The sequence below is a fragment of the Oncorhynchus gorbuscha genome, linkage group LG25 (assembly GCF_021184085.1).
Source record: "Oncorhynchus gorbuscha isolate QuinsamMale2020 ecotype Even-year linkage group LG25, OgorEven_v1.0, whole genome shotgun sequence".
NCBI classification, from domain to species: Eukaryota; Metazoa; Chordata; class Actinopteri; order Salmoniformes; family Salmonidae; genus Oncorhynchus; species Oncorhynchus gorbuscha.
In genome coordinates this window covers 10,599,604-10,620,913 of record NC_060197.1, presented here as the reverse complement: position 1 = coordinate 10,620,913, position 21,310 = coordinate 10,599,604, and the positions used below count along the sequence as shown (strand labels likewise).

At 46.1% G+C, this 21,310-nt stretch overlaps 1 protein-coding gene across 1 annotated transcript in view; it reads right to left on the bottom strand.

The window, feature by feature from the left end:
* The window catches only part of LOC124013603 (filamin-C-like), a 103,274-nt gene that overhangs the window by 24,646 nt on the left and 57,318 nt on the right, over nt 1-21,310 (bottom strand). Inside the window, 16 exon segments of the mRNA XM_046327920.1 lie at nt 220-482; nt 1,047-1,164; nt 4,438-4,607; nt 4,836-4,926; nt 5,024-5,184; nt 5,486-5,609; nt 6,017-6,274; nt 6,447-6,640; nt 7,367-7,503; nt 7,859-7,985; nt 8,169-8,306; nt 11,074-11,274; nt 11,565-11,727; nt 11,807-11,884; nt 12,033-12,151; nt 16,703-16,853. Coding sequence (XP_046183876.1) covers nt 220-482; nt 1,047-1,164; nt 4,438-4,607; nt 4,836-4,926; nt 5,024-5,184; nt 5,486-5,609; nt 6,017-6,274; nt 6,447-6,640; nt 7,367-7,503; nt 7,859-7,985; nt 8,169-8,306; nt 11,074-11,274; nt 11,565-11,727; nt 11,807-11,884; nt 12,033-12,151; nt 16,703-16,853 — 2,493 coding nt within the window.

The following is a 21,310-nucleotide window of genomic DNA, read 5'->3' as shown; positions in this document are numbered from 1 at the left end:
TCCTTCCAGCAAAAAACACACTAGCTTTATCCACTCAATCTTTTGGTGATGTAATCTCAGCTGCACTATGTATTCTACAGTGCTTACTGTACAGTGTGTGTGTGTGTGTGTGTGTGTGTGTGTGTGTGTGTGTGTGTGTGTGTGTGTGTGTGTGTGTGTGTGTGTGTGTGTGTGTGTGTGTGTGTGTGTGTGTGTGTGTTCATCTCAGGTGTATCCTACCTTTGAGGGGTCAGGGGGCATCACCCCCTCCACGGTGAAGGGGCTCCCAGGCACAGGGTTCCCATCATAGCTGATGTCCACTTTGTAGGGTCCCTCCTCAGGGGGAATGTACTTCACAGTGTGCACTTCGTTGGCCGTGTCAGACTCCAGCTTGCAGGGGATTGGCCGACGAGAGGGTGAGGTGATCTTCACATCCATCTTGCCCTGGCCACCGACGCCGTGCGTGCTCACTGTGAACTCCTGATCCTTCCCAACGTCAACCTCTGTAGGTCACACACACACACACACACACACACACACACACACACACACACACACACACACACACACACACACACACACACACACACACACACACACACACACACACACACACACACACACACACACACACACACACACACACACACACACACACAGGGTATCAGACCGGGCTATAGCATAGATTCCTGTTTGGCACCAAAGTGAAAACAATAGATTTTAATTTAACAGACTGAAATGATTAGATACCTAGGGGATCATAATTATTTTCTATATGGAGGCAAGCCATCATACAAAACAAATACTATACTGTCCTTGGTGCATCGGCCAAATTATTCCTTGGCAGTATTGAATATCACGAGGGAGGGCCAGGTGATTTTATATAACCTCTTAAAGGAAGTAACTGTTAGAAGAAGGACAACGTATTACCTGTGGCTGTGTGTTCTGGGGAAGACAAACATGTTGGACGACATGAGGTCAAACTCTTCCAGGTGATGAACAGTAGTTTACTTCCTGGTCAGTTTCTTAGTAAAATGAGAGTACATGTGTGGGGGGGGGGTACTCACTGTTGTTCAACCCCTGAACTTTGACCTTGTTGAGGTCAAGGGGCGGCGCCACAGTGATGTTGAAGGGGCTCTTGGGAATGGGGTCACAGCCGTGGCAGATTGAGATAGACATGTTACTCTGAGAGATGGAGAGAGGGGGGGGACAGAGAGGTGGAGAGAAGGAGAAAGGGGGAAGAGAGAGAGAGAGGGAGATATGGTGGGGAAAGAGGGAGAGAGAGAGAGATATATGGTGGGGAAAGAGGGAGAGAGAGAGAGAGATATGGTGGGGAAAGAGGGAGGGAGAGAGATATATATATATGGTGGGGAAAGAGGGAGAGAGAGAGATATATATGGTAGGGAAAGAGGGAGGGAGAGAGAGAGAAATGTGTTGGGGAAAGAGGGAGAGAGAGAGAGATATATGGTGGGGAAAGGGAGAGAGAGAGAGAGATATGGTGGGGAAAGAGGGAGGGAGAGAGAGAGAAATGTGTTGGGGAAAGAGGGAGAGAGAGAGAGAGAAATGTGTTGGGGAAAGAGGGAGAGAGAGAGAGAGATATGGTGGGGAAAGAGGGAGGGAGAGAGAGATAAATATGTTGGGGAAAGAGGGAGAGAGAGAGAGATAAATATGTTGGGGAAAGAGGGAGAGAGAGAGATATATATGTTGGGGAAAGAGGGAGAGAGAGATATATATATGTTGGGGAAAGAGGGAGAGAGAGATATATATATGGTGGGGAAAGAGGGAGAGAGAGAGAGAGATATGGTGGGGAAAGAGGGAGAGAGAGAGAGATATATATGTTGGGGAAAGAGGGAGAGAGAGAGATATATATGTTGGGGAAAGAGGGAGAGAGAGATATATATATGTTGGGGAAAGAGGGAGAGAGAGATATATATATGGTGGGGAAAGAGGGAGAGAGAGAGAGATATATATGGTGGGGAAAGAGGGAGAGAGAGAGAGATATATATGGTGGGGAAAGAGGGAGAGAGAGAGAGAGGGAGATATGGTGGGGAAAGAGGGAGAGAGATATGGTGGGGAAAGAGGGAGAGAGAGAGAGATATATGGTGGGGAAAGAGGGAGGGAGAGAGAGAGAAATATGTTGGGGAAAGAGGGAGGGAGAGAGAGAGAAATATGTTGGGGAAAGAGGGAGAGAGAGAGAGATATGGTGGGGAAAGAGGGAGAGAGAGGGAGAGATATGGTGGGGAAAGAGGGAGGGAGAGAGAGAGATATGTTGGGGAAAGAGGGAGAGAGAGAGAGAGAGAGATATGGCGGGGAAAGAGGGAGAGAGAGGGAGAGATATGGTGGGGAAAGAGGGAGGGAGAGAGAGAGATATGGTGGGGAAAGAGGGAGAGAGAGAGAGGGAGAGAGGGAGATATGGTGGGGAAAGAGGGGGAGAGGAGAGAGAGAGAGAGAGAGAGAGAGAGAGAGAGAGGGAGATATGGTGGGGAAAGAGGGAGAGAGAGAGAGATATGGTGGGGAAAGAGGGAGGGAGAGAGAGAGATATGGTGGGGAAAGAGGGAGAGAGAGAGAGAGAGATATATGGTGGGGAAAGAGGGAGAGAGAGAGAGATATATGGTGGGGAAAGAGGGAGAGAGAGGGAGAGATATATGGTGGGGAAAGAGGGAGAGAGAGAGAGAGATATGGTGGGGAAAGAGGGAGGGAGAGAGAGATATATATGGTGGGGAAAGAGGGAGGGAGAGAGAGATATGGTGGGGAAAGAGGGAGAGAGAGGGAGAGATATATGGTGGGGAAAGAGGGAGAGAGAGAGAGATATGGTGGGGAAAGAGGGAGAGAGAGGGATAGATATGGTGGGGAAAGAGGGAGGGAGAGAGAGATATATGGTGGGGAAAGAGGGAGGGAGATAGGGAGATATGGTGGGGAAAGAGGGAGGGAGAGAGGGAGATATGGTGGGGAAAGAGGGAGAGAGAGAGGGAGATATGGTGGGGAAAGAGGGAGGGAGATAGGGAGATATGGTGGGGAAAGAGGGAGAGAGAGATATATATTGGGGGAAAGAGGGAGAGAGAGAGAGGGGGAGATATGGTGGGGAAAGAGGGAGAGAGAGATATATATTGGGGGGAAAGAGGGAGAGAGAGAGAGGGGGAGATATGGTGGGGAAAGAGAGAGAGAGAGAGAGAGAGAGAGAGAGAGAGAGAGAGAGAGAGAGAGAGAGAGAGAGAGAGAGAGAGAGAGAGAGAGAGAGAGAGAGAGATGGTGGGGAAAGAGGGAGAGAGAGAGAGATATATGGTGGGGAAAGAGGGAGGGAGAGAGGGATATATGGTGGGGAAAGAGGGAGGGAGAGAGGGAGATATGGTGGGGAAAGAGGGAGGGAGAGAGGGAGATATGGTGGGGAAAGAGGGAGGGAGAGAGGGAGATATGGTGGGGAAAGAGGGAGGGAGATATGGTGGGGAAAGAGGGAGGGAGAGAGGGAGATATGGTGGGGAAAGAGGGAGGGAGAGAGGGAGATATGGTGGGGAAAGAGGGAGGGAGAGAGGGAGATATGGTGGGGAAAGAGGGAGGGAGAGAGGGAGATATGGTGGGGAAAGAGGGAGGGAGAGAGGGAGATATGGTGGGGAAAGAGGGAGGGAGAGAGGGAGATATGGTGGGGAAAGAGGGAGAGAGAGTATATGGAAGACGGTCAGACAGAAAAAGATGAATGTGGTTGTTATAGTGACATATGGACATACTGAATATACACTACCGTTCAAAAGTTTGGGTCACTTAAAAATGTCCTTGTTTTTGAAAGAAAAACACATTTTTTGTCCATTAAAATAACATCAAATTCATCAGAAATACAGTGTATAGATTGTTAATATTGTAAATGACTATTGTAGCCGGCTGATTTAAAAAATAATAATAATAATAAAACTGGCCTTCTTTAGACTAGTTGAGTATTTTTATTTATTTTATTTCACCATTATTTAACCAGGTAGGCTAGTTGAGAACAAGTTCTCATTTGCAACTGCGACCTGGCCAAGATAAAGCAAAGCAGTGTGACACAGACAACAACACAGAGTTACACATGGAGTAAACAATAAACAAGCCAATAACTTACACTTCAAATAATACAGATTTTAACGAGATTGTGAGGAATCTTGGCCTTATGTGAACTCATACCTGTTGCACTGCAGTGTAGCGCACGGTGTAGGAGTAGTCATGGTTACATACCTGTTGCACTGCAGTGTAGCGCACGGTGTAGGAGTAGTCATGGTTACATACCTGTTGCACTGCAGTGTAGTGCACGGTGTAGGAGTAGTCATGGTTACATACCTGTTGCACTGCAGTGTAGCGCACGGTGTAGGAGTAGTCATGGTTACATACCTGTTGCACTGCAGTGTAGCGCACGGTGTAGGAGTAGTCATGGTTACATACCTGTTGCACTGCAGTGTAGCGCACGGTGTAGGAGTAGTCATGGTTACATACCTGTTGCACTGCAGTGTAGCGCACGGTGTAGGAGTAGTCATGGTTGTCAATGATCTCAAAGTCTCGAACGGCGTCCCCTTTGGCTGCTCCGGTGAAGTGCACTTCAGGCTTGGCCTTGCCCGCTCCCTTGGTGTAGATGGTGAAGTGGGTGGGCTTACCCACCTCCACACCTAGACGTTGTCACACAGAGGGACATTCATGATCAATACAACTGATCCAGTAATCAGTTGTATTAACAGTCATTAGCATAGAATGAAATAAAACACCAGAATTGGACATTGATGTCCATTGTTTTGTCACTCTATAGTCATTATAACATCATAGTTTACATTATTGTATGTGATTTTGATCTGTTGGTCATGTCGGCGGCTTGTTGTCGTGGTTACTAGAAGTCTCACCTGTCTTGTTGAGTCCGGGTCCCTCCGCCCTCACCTTGTTAGCGTCATGAGAGGGGTCCACCTTGATTCTGAAAGGGCTGATGGGTATTTCCTGTGTCAGGGGTCAAAGTGGGGTCATTGTTATTGTCTGGTTTCATAATAATTAAGCTAAAAATTCAAAATGGTGGCGTAGTTTCTCTTTCTCTCACGTGGTCAGCGAACAGCACCATGATGGTGTAGCGTCCGGGGCCGGGGGGCATGTACTTCACTGTGAACGTGTCGTTGTCGTTCTTGATGATGTCAAAGTCGATGTCAGCCTCTGCCGGACCCACCACGCCGGGAGCACACTTGATGCCGATACTGACATCCCCTGAGGAATGGGAAAGGGAATGGGAATGGGAATGGGAATGGGAATGGGAATGGGAATGGGAATGGGAATGGGAATGGGAATGGGAATGGGAGTGAAGGGTCCAGGATTAGGGAATTCAGGGGGTAAGAATTGGAGTGGGACAAACAAGTAAGATTGTTTAACATTGAGAAGGCAGATGGCAAGAAAATACTCATCAGTGCTAGAACTCACTCAACAACACCCATTCAGGTTGCAAACTGTCAGCTACAACGTTGAGTAGTGAAGACCCTTCTATGTGTTGTATTTCTCTGTTGCATCTAACCTTGTCCTGCCTCGCAGCAGTCCACAGTGAAGTAGGTGGGCTCGTTGGCCTTCAGACCCGACTTCTCCACACCTGGACCGTACACCTTCACATTATCTGGGTGGCTGCCCTCTCCGATGGTCACCTGACACACACACACACGCACATGCATGCGCACACACACACACACACAGCAATGAACATACATTACTAGTACCAGAACATTGTAAAAAAGCTGTATACTATCTTTGCAAATGCACTCTAGAGTCTGAATATGCTATAAAACGCAGTAAGTGATGTATGTATGTACTGTATGTGTATCTACCACAGGGCTCTTCAACCCTGTTCCTGGAGAGATACCGTCCTGTAGGATTTCACTCCACCCCTAATCTAGCGCACCTGATTATAATAATTAGCTGGCTGATAAGCTGAATCAGGTTAGTTACCACTGGGGTTGGAATGAAAATCTACAAGCTCTCCAGGAACAGGGTTGGAAAGCACTGACCTAACAGGTATTTGTCTACAGTCTGTTAGATGGGTGGTCAGCCTTACCCTGAAGGGACTGTTGGGGACGTTGATCTCTCCCCAGGTGATAATGATGGTGTGTTTGATGGGCTTGGTGGGAATGTAGACACAGAGGAAGGTGCTGTCTCCGTTCTCTGTGATCTGGATGTCTATGGGGAAGCCCTCTGCATCCTGGGCGTATATCTTCAGCTGGCCCCTGCCAGCTCTACTTGTATCAATGGTGAACTCTGCTGGTTTGTTGACAATGCAGCCAATAGGTTCCAGACCTGGGCCATAGCTCTTCACCTGCAAGGAGAGCGTATTCATAATGCTGTTATGTCATCTTTACGTAGCCTTTATGTCATTATTACATCCCTATTACAGTATGTTACCATTCTCTTACTGTTACGTCACTTTAATATTCTCGTTCTACAGGCTGGCAAGCTGGTATGGTAAATATGAAGGGGTGGGGTCTAACCTTCTCAGGGAACACGTCATTGGCTGTGAGGAGGATGTGGGCCATAAAGGGGCTGTCCTTGATGTCCTCGTCATCACAGATGACGTGAACAGCGTAGTCGCCAGGCTCCGTGGGCCAGTAACGTACGTCACATGACCCGTCGCCCTTATCATCACACTCTATCTTAGCCTGCGACGGGCCCTCGATGGAGAAACCTGGGGATGAACAGGGACAGGGAGGGAGATATAGGTACACATTATATAGAGGTGGGTAGAGATATAAGCTTACACACACACAGAAACGCACACAGACACCGATACACTGGCAGCAAAGAGACAAACAGGCATAGATGGCAACAGACTAAGAGATATTGGCAGGTTGGTTTTGTTGTGGCTTCTGATGGAGGTAGAAGAGAAATAAGAGTAAGTTCATCCTAATTCATATAATAACTGTGATGAGGTGAATCGTCAGGGGTCATGACCTTTTCCCACAGCTGGCAGGTCAGACTGATCATGTGACAGGAACAGGAAGCCCTCAGGCCTTGTGCTGGTTTCCGTGACAAGTGACCCCCAAAACGTGGGCTTTAATCCCTCCAACTGCTAACAATCACAGACAGCCTCCTGTGTGTGTGTGTGTGTGTGTGTGTGTGTGTGTGTGTGTGTGTGTGTGTGTGTGTGTGTGTGTGTGTGTGTGTGTGTGTGTGTGTGTGTGTGTGTGTGTGTGTGTGTGTGTGTGTGTGTGTGTGTGTGTGTGTGTGTGTGTGTGTGTGTGTGTGTGTGTGTGTGTGTGTGTGTGAAATTGAATCTGTGTAAGTTGCCTGACAGTCATGTCATAATTTCAGTGGAAAAGAGTCCATCCCCTCTGGCCAATATATTAATGAGACAGCATTCTGCAGCGTTATCCTGGGTCTTTCTCTTCTAACAGCCGTCTGTCAGACTTACCCAGAGTTCCCACCTCTGTGCCGATGGCCTCCACCACAAAGTCAGCTGACTTCCCCACCATGCCTGTCTCCAGGCCCGGCCCCCACGCCCTCACCTTCTGGGGCCCCACGTCCTCACTCACCACCACCTCGAACGGGCTGCAGGGAATACACACACGCACACATACATGTTAATGCAGACACAGACATACATAGACACACATACTGTACAGTCAGGGGTGGTCTAGTCAGCCCCATTGACTGTAAGGTCAGTAAAATGTACGTAATTGATGTTGGACAGTGATATTTCCAGTTCCACCCCCCCCCCCCCCCCCAACTATTAACCTCCAAGGAATGCAGGAATGTACGCTTCATAACATGACTCATTACAGGTCATTTCGGCTCCTTTAAGTTATTTCAACAATTGGAAATCCCTTAATGGTTCAGCCCACGGTCTTTATAGCTTTCATGTGGTTGTGTCCACAGCAGAACAGGGGGGAGGATAGGGTTTCACCTGCGTGGGATGGTCTGTCCGCCCCAGGTGATGGTGATGGTATATTTGCCAGTCATGATGGGGTAGTAGTCACACTCATACACCCCTTCTCCCGCGTCACGCACCTTCACAGGCTCCTCTAGTCCCTCTGAGGGAGTCACAAACAGGTCACACACACAGCAGCTCAGAGGTCAACCGCTAGTCACACAACTAGACCATTGTAAACCATTACATTTCACGAAGAGTATTTATGCCCTTATGAAACCAGTAAATGAATGTGGTGACAAGTCATAAACAACATGAAAGATTACACTCATATCCACACACTCACTTGGCCCCTTGACGGTGACCTTGAGCTCTCCGCTGCCGGCTCCCTTGGTGTAGACCTTGAAGTCGGCCACCTCTTTCACCCTCACTCCCTTAGGCTGCAGACCTCTCCCTGAGGCCCGGCACACGTTGGGGTTGCTGGCTGTGGGACCACCGAGGGGGTAACTCGGTTAGACAAGAAGATAACAAGATACACACTCACACACACACAGGCTGCGGCAGAGGTTGGCTGTTAGTTAGTCGGTTGAATGGTGGTGCATGAAGCACAGTCTGCATGGGCTACAGTCTGCATGGGCTACAGTCTGCATGGGCTACAGTCTGCATGGGCTACAGTCTGCATGGGCTACAGTCTGCATGGGCTACAGTCTGCATGGGCTACAGTCTGCATGGGCTACAGTCTGCATGGGCTACAGTCTGCATGGGCTACAGTCTGCATGGGCTACAGTCTGCATGGGCTACAGTCTGCATGGGCTACAGTCTGCATGGGCTACAGTCTGCATGGGCTACAGTCTGCATGGGCTACCAGGGAAGAAGCAACAGGAGAGATGGACATTGAACAGAAGTTATAAACCTGCAGAACAGCTAGACAGAGAACAAAGGCGGGTTACTGTAACACACTGGGCTTGAATGGATTGAATTGGCTTGAATGGATTGAATTGGCTTGAATGAAAACAAAAAGACACGTTGAAAGGTTTCTGGAATAATCTCTGTGCGCTTGAATACAATGCGTTACACTCTAGTTAGATGGCAAAACATTCCAAAGAAATATAGCTAGCATAACTATGCTAACATCTTGACTTATGACTCTGCAGGCTTTCAAAATGCCTCGGCCACAGAAAACATTACAGCATTTTTATCAAATTAGGAAGAAATAACCAGCTATCTCTCCCAATTCATCATCATTTTAGACCGTTAAATTTAATAAATGACCAAAAGAAAAACAAGGAAAATAAAATAACTGAATAAAAACTAAAATAGATTTATGGAAAACCTCTTTATAGAGAGGCTGTTATTAGAATGGGTTATGAAGAAAAACAATGTTATTGTTCTGTTATATTATGAAAACGATTTTGAAAAATGTCAGGTAAAAGTGAAGCTAAAAATGGAGGAGCATTTGCATGTTCAGGGTTAGTCAGAAAATATTAAATTGTAAATGGCTGACAACACAGAGCGTTTGCTTTGGTCTGGGGGGATGAAGATGAGGATGATGAGCAGACAGTGTAATGAGGTATGTAAGACTCGCACACGTCTGGACGGTCACGCTGACTTTCGCTCTCGTCAAATAAAACTAAAGTCAAAGGTTAAGACCATCGATTTCCGTTTGACTTGAACAAGATTGTTTCTGGGTTAATTGGGAATCTATCATTAAAAAAACGGTGTTATGGTACACTAGGGTGCTGTTGTTTTGTTAAAAATCTATTTTTGTTAATTTGTGGGTGTTGTTACTCGTTAGTTCTGTTCTAAAGTCAATTTAACGTCACACATGAAATAAATCAAATCACATGTGTTACAGGATATTAAGCCAAAGTAAGCTACAAACTGGATAAAATGAACGTGTGTGGGATTATTTGATAACTTTTTTGATATGCAGTAGTCAAATATTATTGCAATAAGACAATGTTGGAAGACCAATTGTAATGTACTTCTATTTATGAAGCAGGTGATGTACTGTAAGTGTGTGACCTCTGTGTTTCGAAGACCTGCCGAGCGTCTGTAAAGGTGACCGTCCAAAACCAGCCAATCACATGAATGGATAATGCTGCCACTGTTGTTAAAATGAGGAGGAACTGCATTTCTTAATCCCATTCACTCTCTCCATTTTCTTTCATTCTTGCATTCTCTCTCTCTCTCTCTCTCTCTCTCTCTCTCTCTCTCTCTCTCTCTCTCTCTCTCTCTCTCTCTCTCTCTCTCTCTCTCTCTCTCTCTCTCTCTCTCTCTCTCTCTCTCTCTCTCTCTCTCTCTCTCTCTCTCTCCTTTCATTTCTTCTTTCAGTTACACACTCATTCCCTCTCATTCTCTCTCTCTCTCTCTCTCATCCTTTCATTTCATTTCTTCTTTCAGTTACACACTCATTCCCTCTCATTCTCGCTCTTTGGAAGCTGCCTGGGATGAGGGGGGGGGGCACAGAGGGCTAAGCGCCAGCACATGCCATCAAGCTGGGGACCCCCTGGAGCGGTGCGTCAAGGGGGTTGGTGGTATAGTTTTGACAAGGCTAGCGCAGGCAGGCTCCAGTCTCTCCTCCACGGGCAGGCCTGTACTAACTTGGTCGCCTGGGTTTTGGCGGTGTTGGGGGGGGCACTCTCTTGGCCTTGTCTGTGGGTGGGGTGCGTATGGACTGGGGCACTATCTGCACCGGAGAGCCGGGGGGCAGGGAACTCGGTGGAGCTGCATGGAGGAACAACAACGACATGACACACATGCAGGAACAGGACAGGATCACTCTGGAGAACGACCAGAATCCACAGCTTAGAACCCTGCCTCCCTGACACTCAGAACCCATCCAGAGTCCTCCCACAAACCAAGAGTTCACCAACCCTAACTCAACCATTTTCAGAAGAACCCAAAATACCATGCCGGTGGCCTGTCTGTTATGGCAGGATGTCACTGTCTGTTATGGAGATCAAATGTCCAGTAGTGAGGTCAGTCTAGACATTAATAATCAATATTACTCAGATTAGAACAAGAGGGAGGAAGTCACATAGTGGATGTAAAAAGTCAGTACAATCAACAAAATCTGTGTGTGTGTGTGTGTGTGTGTGTGTGTGTGTGTGTGTGTGTGTGTGTGTGTGTGTGTGTGTGTGTGTGTGTGTGTGTGTGTGTGTGTGTGTGTGTGTGTGTGTGTGTGTGTGTGTGTGTGTGTGTGTGTGTGTGTGTGTGTACACGCACAGACATGTGTGTGTGTGTGTTACCCTCTGAGATGTGGACGGTGAAAGGGCTTCTGGGTATCTGCTGCCCAGCAAACGTCACATAGATAACATGAGACCCCTCCAGGATAGGGCAATAGGTGCAACGGAAAATACTGTCCCCCTTGTTTTCCAGAATGATCTCCACGGTGTCTCTTCTGCCCTGGGAGTCCACGATGATTACACCCACGTCTCCAGCACCAGCACCTGGGGACAAAAAGAGATGAACTAACACCTCCTACTGTGTGTTCAGGGGACAGAAAAGGACGTAACACTGGGGGCCATTAGAGAGAACAAATACATACATGTACTTTGTCATCATGATTGAAGGAATAAATATCAGCTAATATTGCAAAGCTAATGATCATTCTAAAAGATCCTTATATTTACTTACGACCCTATTGACGAAACTAGGGGATTTCAATAGGGAAGGTAGCTAGATGATCTACTTCCATACCATGAACATGGTCCTCCCCAGATGTGTATGTGTGTGTTACCTGCTGTGTAGATGTCGAAGTAGGTCGCCTTGTTAGCCACGTTGCCTACAGGCTCCAGTCCTGGTCCTCTGGCCTGCACCTTGTTGGGGTCTCCCATGGCTTTGGACACACTCACCACGAAGGGACTCCTGTCTATGTCCTGCCCAGCGAAAAGCACCTTCACCTGGGGAGAGGAACATGGATAGACCCCTGTTAGACAGCTGGGGGAAATCCTATACTACTGACTTTTATAAGTATGTTACCTTGTGAAGGCCCTCCACTTTGGGTAGGTAGATGACAGAGTACGTCCTGTTCTTGTCATTGTTGGGGATCACTCTGGCCTGGAACAGAAAGAGCGGGGCGGAACCGGAGAAAGGGGAGAGGTAGAAACTGAATGTGAGGAACTGTGTGGTCAAATGAACAGCATCTTCAGGATGGAGGAGTAAGGGATTGAGGAGTTAAGGGTTAATGTGAGTGAGAGTGCCCCACCTCCTCTGTGTGTCCCTCTGGGTCCTCCACATAGACCAGCACCTCCCCTAGCCCCGCCTCCACTGTCTCCACGATGAACTCAGCCGGCTTCAGCACCATGTTCCCTCTGGGCGCAATACCTGACGGGGGAAAGGATGGAGACAGTAAGCAGGAGTAGAGAACTAGATGGGAGAGCCCTCTGTCACTTATTCTGTGCTGACAGGTGTAAACAGGATAAAACACCTTCCTTTTCAACAATAAGTCTTGCACCTAATACACAGAATAAACCAGAAGGCCTTTGGGCTATTGAGACTTTAGAAGATGCAGATTGTTAAGGAAGTCTGTTTTTTACCGACATTTAATTTGTTTTGTTATTTTTTTGGTTGGGGTGGTGCATTCTCCGTTTCCAATTTATATAACATAAAATAAAACATATACCTGTAGGCTGTCACTCAAAAGAAGAAAAATACATACAGAGTTTAAGTAAGTAATAATACATTCAGTACAAACAGGATAAGAAAATAAATACAAGTGGGCCTCCACCCCCAACCTCCCATCCCATTCCTCCAACCCCACCCAGCCAACATGCTTCCATCCAACCCCGGGCCTTAGTGTACAAGAGAAAGAAGAGCACTATGTTTTCTGTCAATATACCTGACTGGAAGGGGTCCCTATCAAATCTGTGATTTTTCCCCAGATTGTTTTCTCAGTTTTATTTTTCCTTGTTTTAGATAGTTTTTCACTCTCAAAATTACAATTGTTCATAGAGAAACAACTAAATTGGATGTTCTGAGTCCATATATATGGTTAAATTACATTAGAAGATCATTTTTTTGGAGGTCTGCAAGAAAACTAAAAGTGAGTGTAATTCCCCTTTAATTGTGCATCTGGCTCTTTAATTGTGCATTTAGCGAGTGAGGAATGTGCCGTCTAATATGCCGGTCTAGCGATGGTTCTGTACCGCTGCTGCTCATTTCATGGCAAAGTTATAGTTATTATTGTTTTTGTATTCTTTAGAAGGTGGATCAGCTTTAATATTGCAAATAGATTGTGGCTTGTATCATTGTAATTGTCTGCATCATTTACAATCCCCCATATATTATTTGCAATAATATATACAGTGTCTTGCAAAAGTATTCACCCCCTTGGCCTTTTTCCTATTTTTTTGCATTACAACCTGTTATTTAAATGGATTGTTATTTGGATTTCATATAATGGACATACACAAAATAGTCCAAATTGGTGAAGTGAAATGAAAAAAAATTGTTTCAAAAAATTGAAGAAATAAACAATGGAAAAGTGGTGTGTGCATATGTATTCACCCCCTTTGCTATTAAGCCCCTAAATAAGATCTGGTGCAACCAATTACCTTCAGAAGTGATATCATTAGATAAATAAAGTGCAATCTAAGTGTCACATGATCTGTCACATGATCTCAGTATATATAAACCTGTTCTGAAAGGCCCCAGAGTCTGCAACACCACTAAGCAAGGGGCACCACCAAGCAAGACCAAGGAGCTCTCCAAACAGGTCAGGGACAAAGTTGTGGAGAAGTACTGAGTAGGGTTTATGCTGCAGTAATTTATGTGTCGGGGGGCTAGGGTCAGTTTGTTATATCTGGAGTACTTCTCCTGTCTTATCCGGTGTCCTGTGTGAATTTAAGTATGCTCTCTTTAATTCTCTCTTTCTCTCTTTCTCTCGGAGGACCTGAGCCCTGGGACCATGCCTCAGGACTACCTGGCATGATGACTCCTTGCTGTCCCCAGTCCACCTGGCCGTGCTGCTGCTCCAGTTTCAACTGTTCTGCCTGCGGCTATGGAATCCTGACCTGTTCCCCTGGACATGCTACCTGTCCCAGACTTGCTGTTTTCAACTCTCTAGAGACAGCAGGAGTGGTAGAGATACTCTTAATGATTGGCTATGAAAAGCCAACTGACATTTACTCCTGAGGTGCTGACTTGCTGCACCCTCGACAACTACTGTGATTATTATTATTTGACCATGCTGGTCATTTATGAACATTTGAACATCTTGGCCATGTTCTGTTATAATCTCCACCCGGCACAGCCAGAAGAGGTCTGGCCACCCCTCATAGCCTGGTTCCTCTCTAGGTTTCTTCCTAGGTTTTGGCCTTTCTAGTGAGTTTTTCCAAGCCACCGTGCTTCTACACCTGCATTGCTTGTTGTTTGGGGTTTTAGGCTGGGTTTCTGTACAGCACTTTGAGATATCAGCTGATGTACAAAGGGCTATATAAATACATTTGATTTGGTTGGGATATTAAAAAATATCAGAAACTTTGAACATCCCACAGAGCACCATTAAATCATTTTTTTTTCAAATGGAAAGAATATGGCACCACAACAAACCTGTCAAGAGAGGGCCTCCCACAAAGCCCACAGACCAGGCAAGGAGGGAATTAATCAGAGAGGCAACAAAGAGACCTCAAGGAGCTGCAAAGCTCCACAGCGGAGATTGGAGTATCTGTCCATGGGACCAATTTAAGCCATACACTCCACAGAGCTGGGCTTTACAGAAGACTGGCCAGAAAAAAAGCCATTGCTTATTAAAGAAAAAATAAGCAAATACATTTGGTGTACGCCAAAAGGCATGTGGGAGACTCTCCAAACACATGGAACAAGGTACTCTGGTCAGATGAGACTAAAATTGAGCTTTTTGGCCATAAAGGAAAATGCTATGTCTGGCTCAAACCCAACACCTCTCATCACCCCCCGAGATTACCAAACCCACAGTGAAGCATGGTGGTGGCAGCATCATGCTGTGGGGATGTTTTTCCTCAGCAGGGAAATTGGTCAGAATTTAAGGGATGGATGGCGTTAAATACAGGGAAAGTCTTGAGGGAAAGTTTCAAGTTTCAGTCTTCCAGAGATTTGAGGCTGGGACGAAGGTTCACCTTCCAGCAGGACAAGGACCCTAATTATACTGCTAAAGCATCACTTGAGTGGTTTAAGGGGAAACATTTAAATGTCTTGGAATGGCCTAGTCAAAGCCCAGACCTCAATCCAATTGAGAATCTGTGGTATGACTGGAGCTGGAGCAGTTGTGCCTTGAAGAATGGGCAAAAATCCCAGTGGCTAGATGTGCCCAAGCTTATAGAGACATACCCCAAGAGACTTGCATGTGTAATTGCTGCAAAAGGTGCCTCTACAAAGTATTGACTTTGTGGGGGTGAATAGTTATGCACGCTCAAGTTTTCCGTTTTTTTGTCTTATTTCTTGTTTGTTTCACAATAAAAGATAGTTTGCATCTTCAAAGTAGTAGGCATGTTGTGTAAATCAAATGATACAACCCCCAAAATTCCATTTTAATTCCAGGTTGTAAGGCAACAAAATAGGAAAAATGCCAAGGGGGTGAATACTTTCGCAAGCCAATGTAATTTAAGTCATTTTAATGGAAAAGTTTTCAAATAACAAATAATAGATACAAATTATATATTACTCATGATATACTTCTGCCAGGTAAGCATACTTTGTAGTTAACATCTAATTGAGAAGGTTTTGGGGAAAGTATTTCTGTCAAACCACAAGACGGTTACCACATCAACTGGCTACACACGGAGAGATAGACACAAACGTGTGCACCACACAGACAGACAGGTGAAATATTGCTGGAAATTAATTGGCAGATAGTGTTAGGTTTGGCTTTTTAAGCCAATAGTGGCTAACCAGTGGTGGGATAATGTCAATGTTGAGTAATGTTGTTCATTGACTAGCACCATTCATTCTTGCTGTCAATAACAACTGTATCCACTTGCGATTAGGAGAGAGTGAGGTGATTACCATCTAAGAGCCAACATATTTTTTTTTGCAGTAGTGCTGCCTGCCAGCAGTAATCATCTCTGATTGATTGAGAGATTCAAGGAGCTATCATTGTGAAGTAACATAATAGATGCAAAGCATTGGATATTTACATTCATGCACTTCTAAGTTTGTTTTGTAATTTTGCCCAAAAGCATTTAACTGCAGATCACTCCCACATCATATGGAGGAATGTGTCTACCTGATTTAAGGGACACAGTGAGCAGTTGGGAGTTGGGGCCCATTTCATCATAAAATATTTCCCTGTTGTTAAACACAGTCTGTGAATAAACTTAAAATGTGTTAATTGACGATTAGATGCACTATTGTAAAGTGACTGTTCCACTGGATGTCATAAGGTGAATGCACCAATTTGTAAGTCGCTCTGGATAAGAGCGTCTGCTAAATGACTTAAATGTCAAATGTAATTCGGATTATGGGATGCCAAGGTCATATTTTTCCATATTCTGTTCCAGTTAAAGGGTTGTTCAGATTCAATTACATCTGTGGACCATATTTTTTAATGGCTAGGTCAGAACATTTTTTTATTTTAAATTGTACCTTTATTTAACTAGGCAAGTCAGTTAAGAACAAATTCTTATTTTCAATAACGGCCTGGGAACAGCAGGTTAACTGCCTGTTCAGGGGCAGAACGACAGATTTGTACCTTGTCAGCTCAGGGGTTTGAACTTGCAACCTTCCAGTCCAACGCTCTAACCACTAGGCTACCCTGCCGCCCCATGAGCTTTCCAATAGTTGTTTATACATTATAGAGGTCAGTCCTGTCGGGAACCCAGATAGTTTATTTATAGATAAAGAAGATAAAGTTGTCTTTGAAGGAAGGAAGTCATTACATTCCCAGTCTCTCTCTCTCACCTGGTCCATAGGCCTTGGCCTTCTTGGGGTGCAGAGTCTTGGAGCGCAGCGGGGCACCAGGCTTCAGCTTGGACTTGGGAAACTGGGACAGGTAGGTCATCACCGAGTGCTCGTCCACATTTGGATCCACTATTTCCTCAGGGGCTATCACCTACAGAGAGGGAGAAGACAATAGACAGTGCACAGGGTCAAAGGTTATCATCACTTCCTGTTTCTCTATGGATATACTCACAAGATATAAGATACATGTCTCTAACAATGTGAGTCGTTGTCCACAAAGCGGCACGGCGTCGTGTCAAGCTCCTGATGGTATTCCTAAGAATTACAAAACTGCTATTTGATCAGACAAACCTAATGTAGCAAATAATCCAGAAATGTGTTTGTTTTGTACACTCTCTCATTGACCTCCATACAAAAACTCCTTGATTGGTGGGCGAAACAACAACAAAACGCCTCCTGCTGGAGGGAGACAGATTTTCCACCGAGTTGGGCCTCTCTCTTCCTCTTCCTCTCGGTACACAATCAAAGCCTGATTTAATAAGAAGAGGGGACAGGAAGAGGCGCAGCACACACAGGAGTCAAAGGTTATCACTTCCTGTTTCTCCTAACATACAATCGGAGCATGATTTAATAACGTTATAATAAATATTGTATTAAAAACTACTAACCCGAGGATAAAGAACTTACTTCAAAGAAAGACATGAAATAGATATAGAGCCTGTAAAGTTGATGTAAAAAGACCGAGAAAACCAGGGCAGTGGAATCAAAAGCAGCAATGAAAGGATAATTGTATTGTCCAACATCACAATGTGTTTTCCTTATGATCGCAGTGGAAAGAGGGGGGTGGAGAGGGGGAATAGAAAAGCGAGAAATGCCACCAGGAAATCACGTTGGAGTAGTTGAATGTTTTATTGAGAAAGAAAGTTCCCCTACGTGGTGCTCGAGTGAGCTACAGGAGTGAGGTTTGAGTAGAGAGAAAGGGGGAAAGGAGAAAGGGAGAAGAGAAAAGAGAGAGCAGAGGGAGAGGGGTGAGGAGAAAGCAGCGGGAGAAGGGGAAGGAGAGAGCAGGACAATGAGAGACTTAGAACAAGTGAAGATAAGAGATGGAAGTGATATAGAGAAAGAAAGAGAGGGGGGAAGGGGGAGATGTAAGGAAAAATAAAACAAATATTAGAGAGAGAGAGAGATAGATGAGCTCCTATATTTTTCAGCATGTTCTAAAGCATGTTCTTTAAAAAAAGATAGATTTAGAGTTAGATAAACTTGGAGTTTTTGTCAGGAACATATACAGGATGCTAGAAGCTGACTCCCGCTGTTAAGAGGTAATTAAAATACAGTTCCCTATGTATGTAAAGAATGATAAAGCAAGAAAAGATCACAAAATAAACCTCCTTATGGAAAATCAAGAGACACGTTTTGCTGACTATTATAAAAATGGGAACATCAGCAACATCATCTTCCACACAAACCACCCCTTGGAATTGGCACAGTGATATATTAGCACACGACCCCTCTGTTAAGGGTTATATAAATCTCTATAAGGCAACCCCAAACAGTTTCAGCTGGACTTTCACCAAATCAAAGAATTAGCCCAGCAGGAGAAGCTATCCCTTGAGAAAGCTACCCAAACCCCGAGCGGGTCAGACCAGACCTCTTCATTATATAACCCTACAGACAAGCAAGCCCAAGCAGAAAGTCAACCTCCCAGCACATAGTACTACTCTCTCATTGAAATGAAGGATACATTTATCCAGCTGGAGGTAAGGCAGGTGGAGCTGGAAGAAGAGGTGATTACACTCCAGTCAGCACAGACCCAGACAACAGTCCAGCACAACAACACCCCCTTAACCAGACCCGGAGAGCTGGAGGTGGAGAGAGACATATCTGCACTCTGGACTGTGGTGAGACAACTTCAACAATATAAAAAGCAAGAGCTGGAGAAGAACAGAGCACTAGTGGAGAGGATCAGACTACTGGAAGAGAGGTTGAGGGGGGTGGCATGTGACAGAGGACAACCCACTAGTGAGGTGGCCACCCCCGCAGAGAAGCCGGCAGAACAGCCCACCTCAGCTCCTGACGAACGTCTCGACACCACAGCAGAACAGTCCACACCAGACCCTGACCATAGCGTCAACATCACAGCAGAACAGACAAATGAAGAACCCCAAGCCCAGCGGATCTCACCCCCCCCCCCCTGAGCCCCCCCTGTCAGCCTCCCTGATAGCCCTTCTGACAACACCCCCACATCGACTGAGGATGGTGTGATCATAACAACATACAGGAACACAAGTCCTTCTGTTCACCTGACTTAGAATTCCTCACAATCAAATGCTGACCACATTATCTACCAAGAGAATTCTCTTCGATTATAATCACAGCTGCATATATTCCCCCCCAAGCAGACACATCGATGGCCATGAACGAACTTCATTTGACTCTATGTAAACTGTAAACCACATATCCCGAGGCTGCATTAATTGTTGCTGGGGATTTTAACAAGACTAATATGAAAACAAGACTCCCTAAAATCTATCAGCATATCGATTGTGCAGCTAGGGCTGGTAAAACCCTGGATCATTGTTATTCTAACTTCCGCTTCGCATATAAGGCCCTCCCCCGCCCTCCTTTCGGAAAAGCTGACCACGACTCCATTTTGTTTCTCCCTGCCTATAGACAGAAACTTAAACAGGAAGCTCCCTCGCTCAAGTCTCCTGGTCTGACCAATCTGATTCCTGGTCTGCTGGTCTGACCAATCTGATTCCACACTTCAAGATTGCTTCAAACACGTGTACTGGGAAAGGTTCCACATTGCGTCATACAACAACATTGATGCATACGCTGATTCGGTGAGCGAGTTTATTTGCAAGTGCATCGGTGATATTGTACCCACAGCGTTTATTGAAACATTCCCCAACCAGAAACCGTGGATTGATGGCAGCATTCGAGCGAAACTGCTTTTAATCAGGGCAAGGTGACTGGAAACATGACCGAATACAAACATTGTAGATATTCCCTCCGCAAGGTAATCAAATAAGCTAAGCGTCAGTATAGAGACAAAGTAGAGTTGCAATTCAACAGCTCAGACACGAGAGGTATGTGGCAGGGTCTAGAGTCAATCACGGATTACAAAAAGAAAACCAGCCCCGTTGCGGACCAGGATGTCTTGCTCCCAGACAGACTAAACAACTTCTTTGCTCGCTTTGAGGACAATACAGTGCCACTGACACGGCCCACTACCAAAACCTGCGGACTCTCCTTCACTGCAGCCGATGTGAGTAAAACATTTAAACGCATTAACCGTCGCAAGGCGGCAGGCCCAGACGGCATCCCCAGCTGCATCCTCAGAGCATGCGCAGACCAGCTGGCTGGTGTGTTTACGGACATATTCAATCAACCCTTATCCCAGTCTGCTGTTCCCACATGCTTCAAGAGGACCACCATTGTTCCTGTTCCCAAGAAAACTAAGGCAACTGAGCTAAACGACGACCGCCCCGTAGCACTCACTTCTGTCATCATGTCAAGGACCATATCACCTCCACCCTACCTGACACCCTTGACCCACTCCAATTTGCTTACCGGCCCAACAGGTCCACAGACGACGCTATCGCAACCACACTGCACACTGCCCTAACCCATCTGAACAAGAGGAATACCTATGTGAGAATGTTGTTCATCGACAACAGCTCAGCATTTAACACCATAGTACACATAGACACTGGGTCTCGACCCCACCCTGTGCAACTGGGTACTGGACTTCCTGACGGACCGCCCCCAGGAGGTGAGGGGAGGTAACAACATCTCCATACCGCTGATCCTGAACACTGGGGCCCCACAAGGGTGTGTTCTCAGACCTCTCCTGTACTCCCTGTTCACTCACGACTGTGTGGCCACGCACGCCTCCAACTCAATCATCAAGTTTGCAGATGACACTACAGTGGTAGGCTTGATTACCAACAAAGACGAGACGGCCTACAGGGAGGAGGTGAGGGCCCTCGGAGTGTGGTGTCAGGAAAATAACCTCACACTCAACGTCAACAAAACAAAGGAGATGATCGTGGACTTCAGGAAACAGCAGAGGGAGCACCCCCCTATCCACATCGACGGGACAGTAGTGGAGAGGGTAGTAAGTTTTAAGTTCCTCGGCGTACACATCACGGACAAACTGAATTGGTCCACCCACACAGACAGCATGGTGAAGAAGGCGCATCAGCGCTTTTTCAACCTCAGGAGGCTGAAGAAATTTGGCTTGTCACCAAGAGCACTCACAAACTTTTACAGATGCACAATCGAGTCGGGCTGTATCACCGCCTGATACCGCAAATGCTCCGCCCACAACCTTAAGGCTTTCCAGAGGGTAGTGAGGTCTGCACAATGCATCACCGGGGGAAAACTACCTGCCCTCCAGGACACCTACACCACCCGATGTCACAGGAAGGCCATAAAGATCATCAAGGACAACAACCACCCGAGCCACTGCCTGTTCACTCCGTTATCATCCAGAAGGCGAGGTCAGTACAGGTGCATCAAAGCAGGGGCCAAGAGACTGAAAAACAGCTTCTATCTCAAGGCCACCAGACAATTAAACAGCCACCACTAACATTGAGTGGC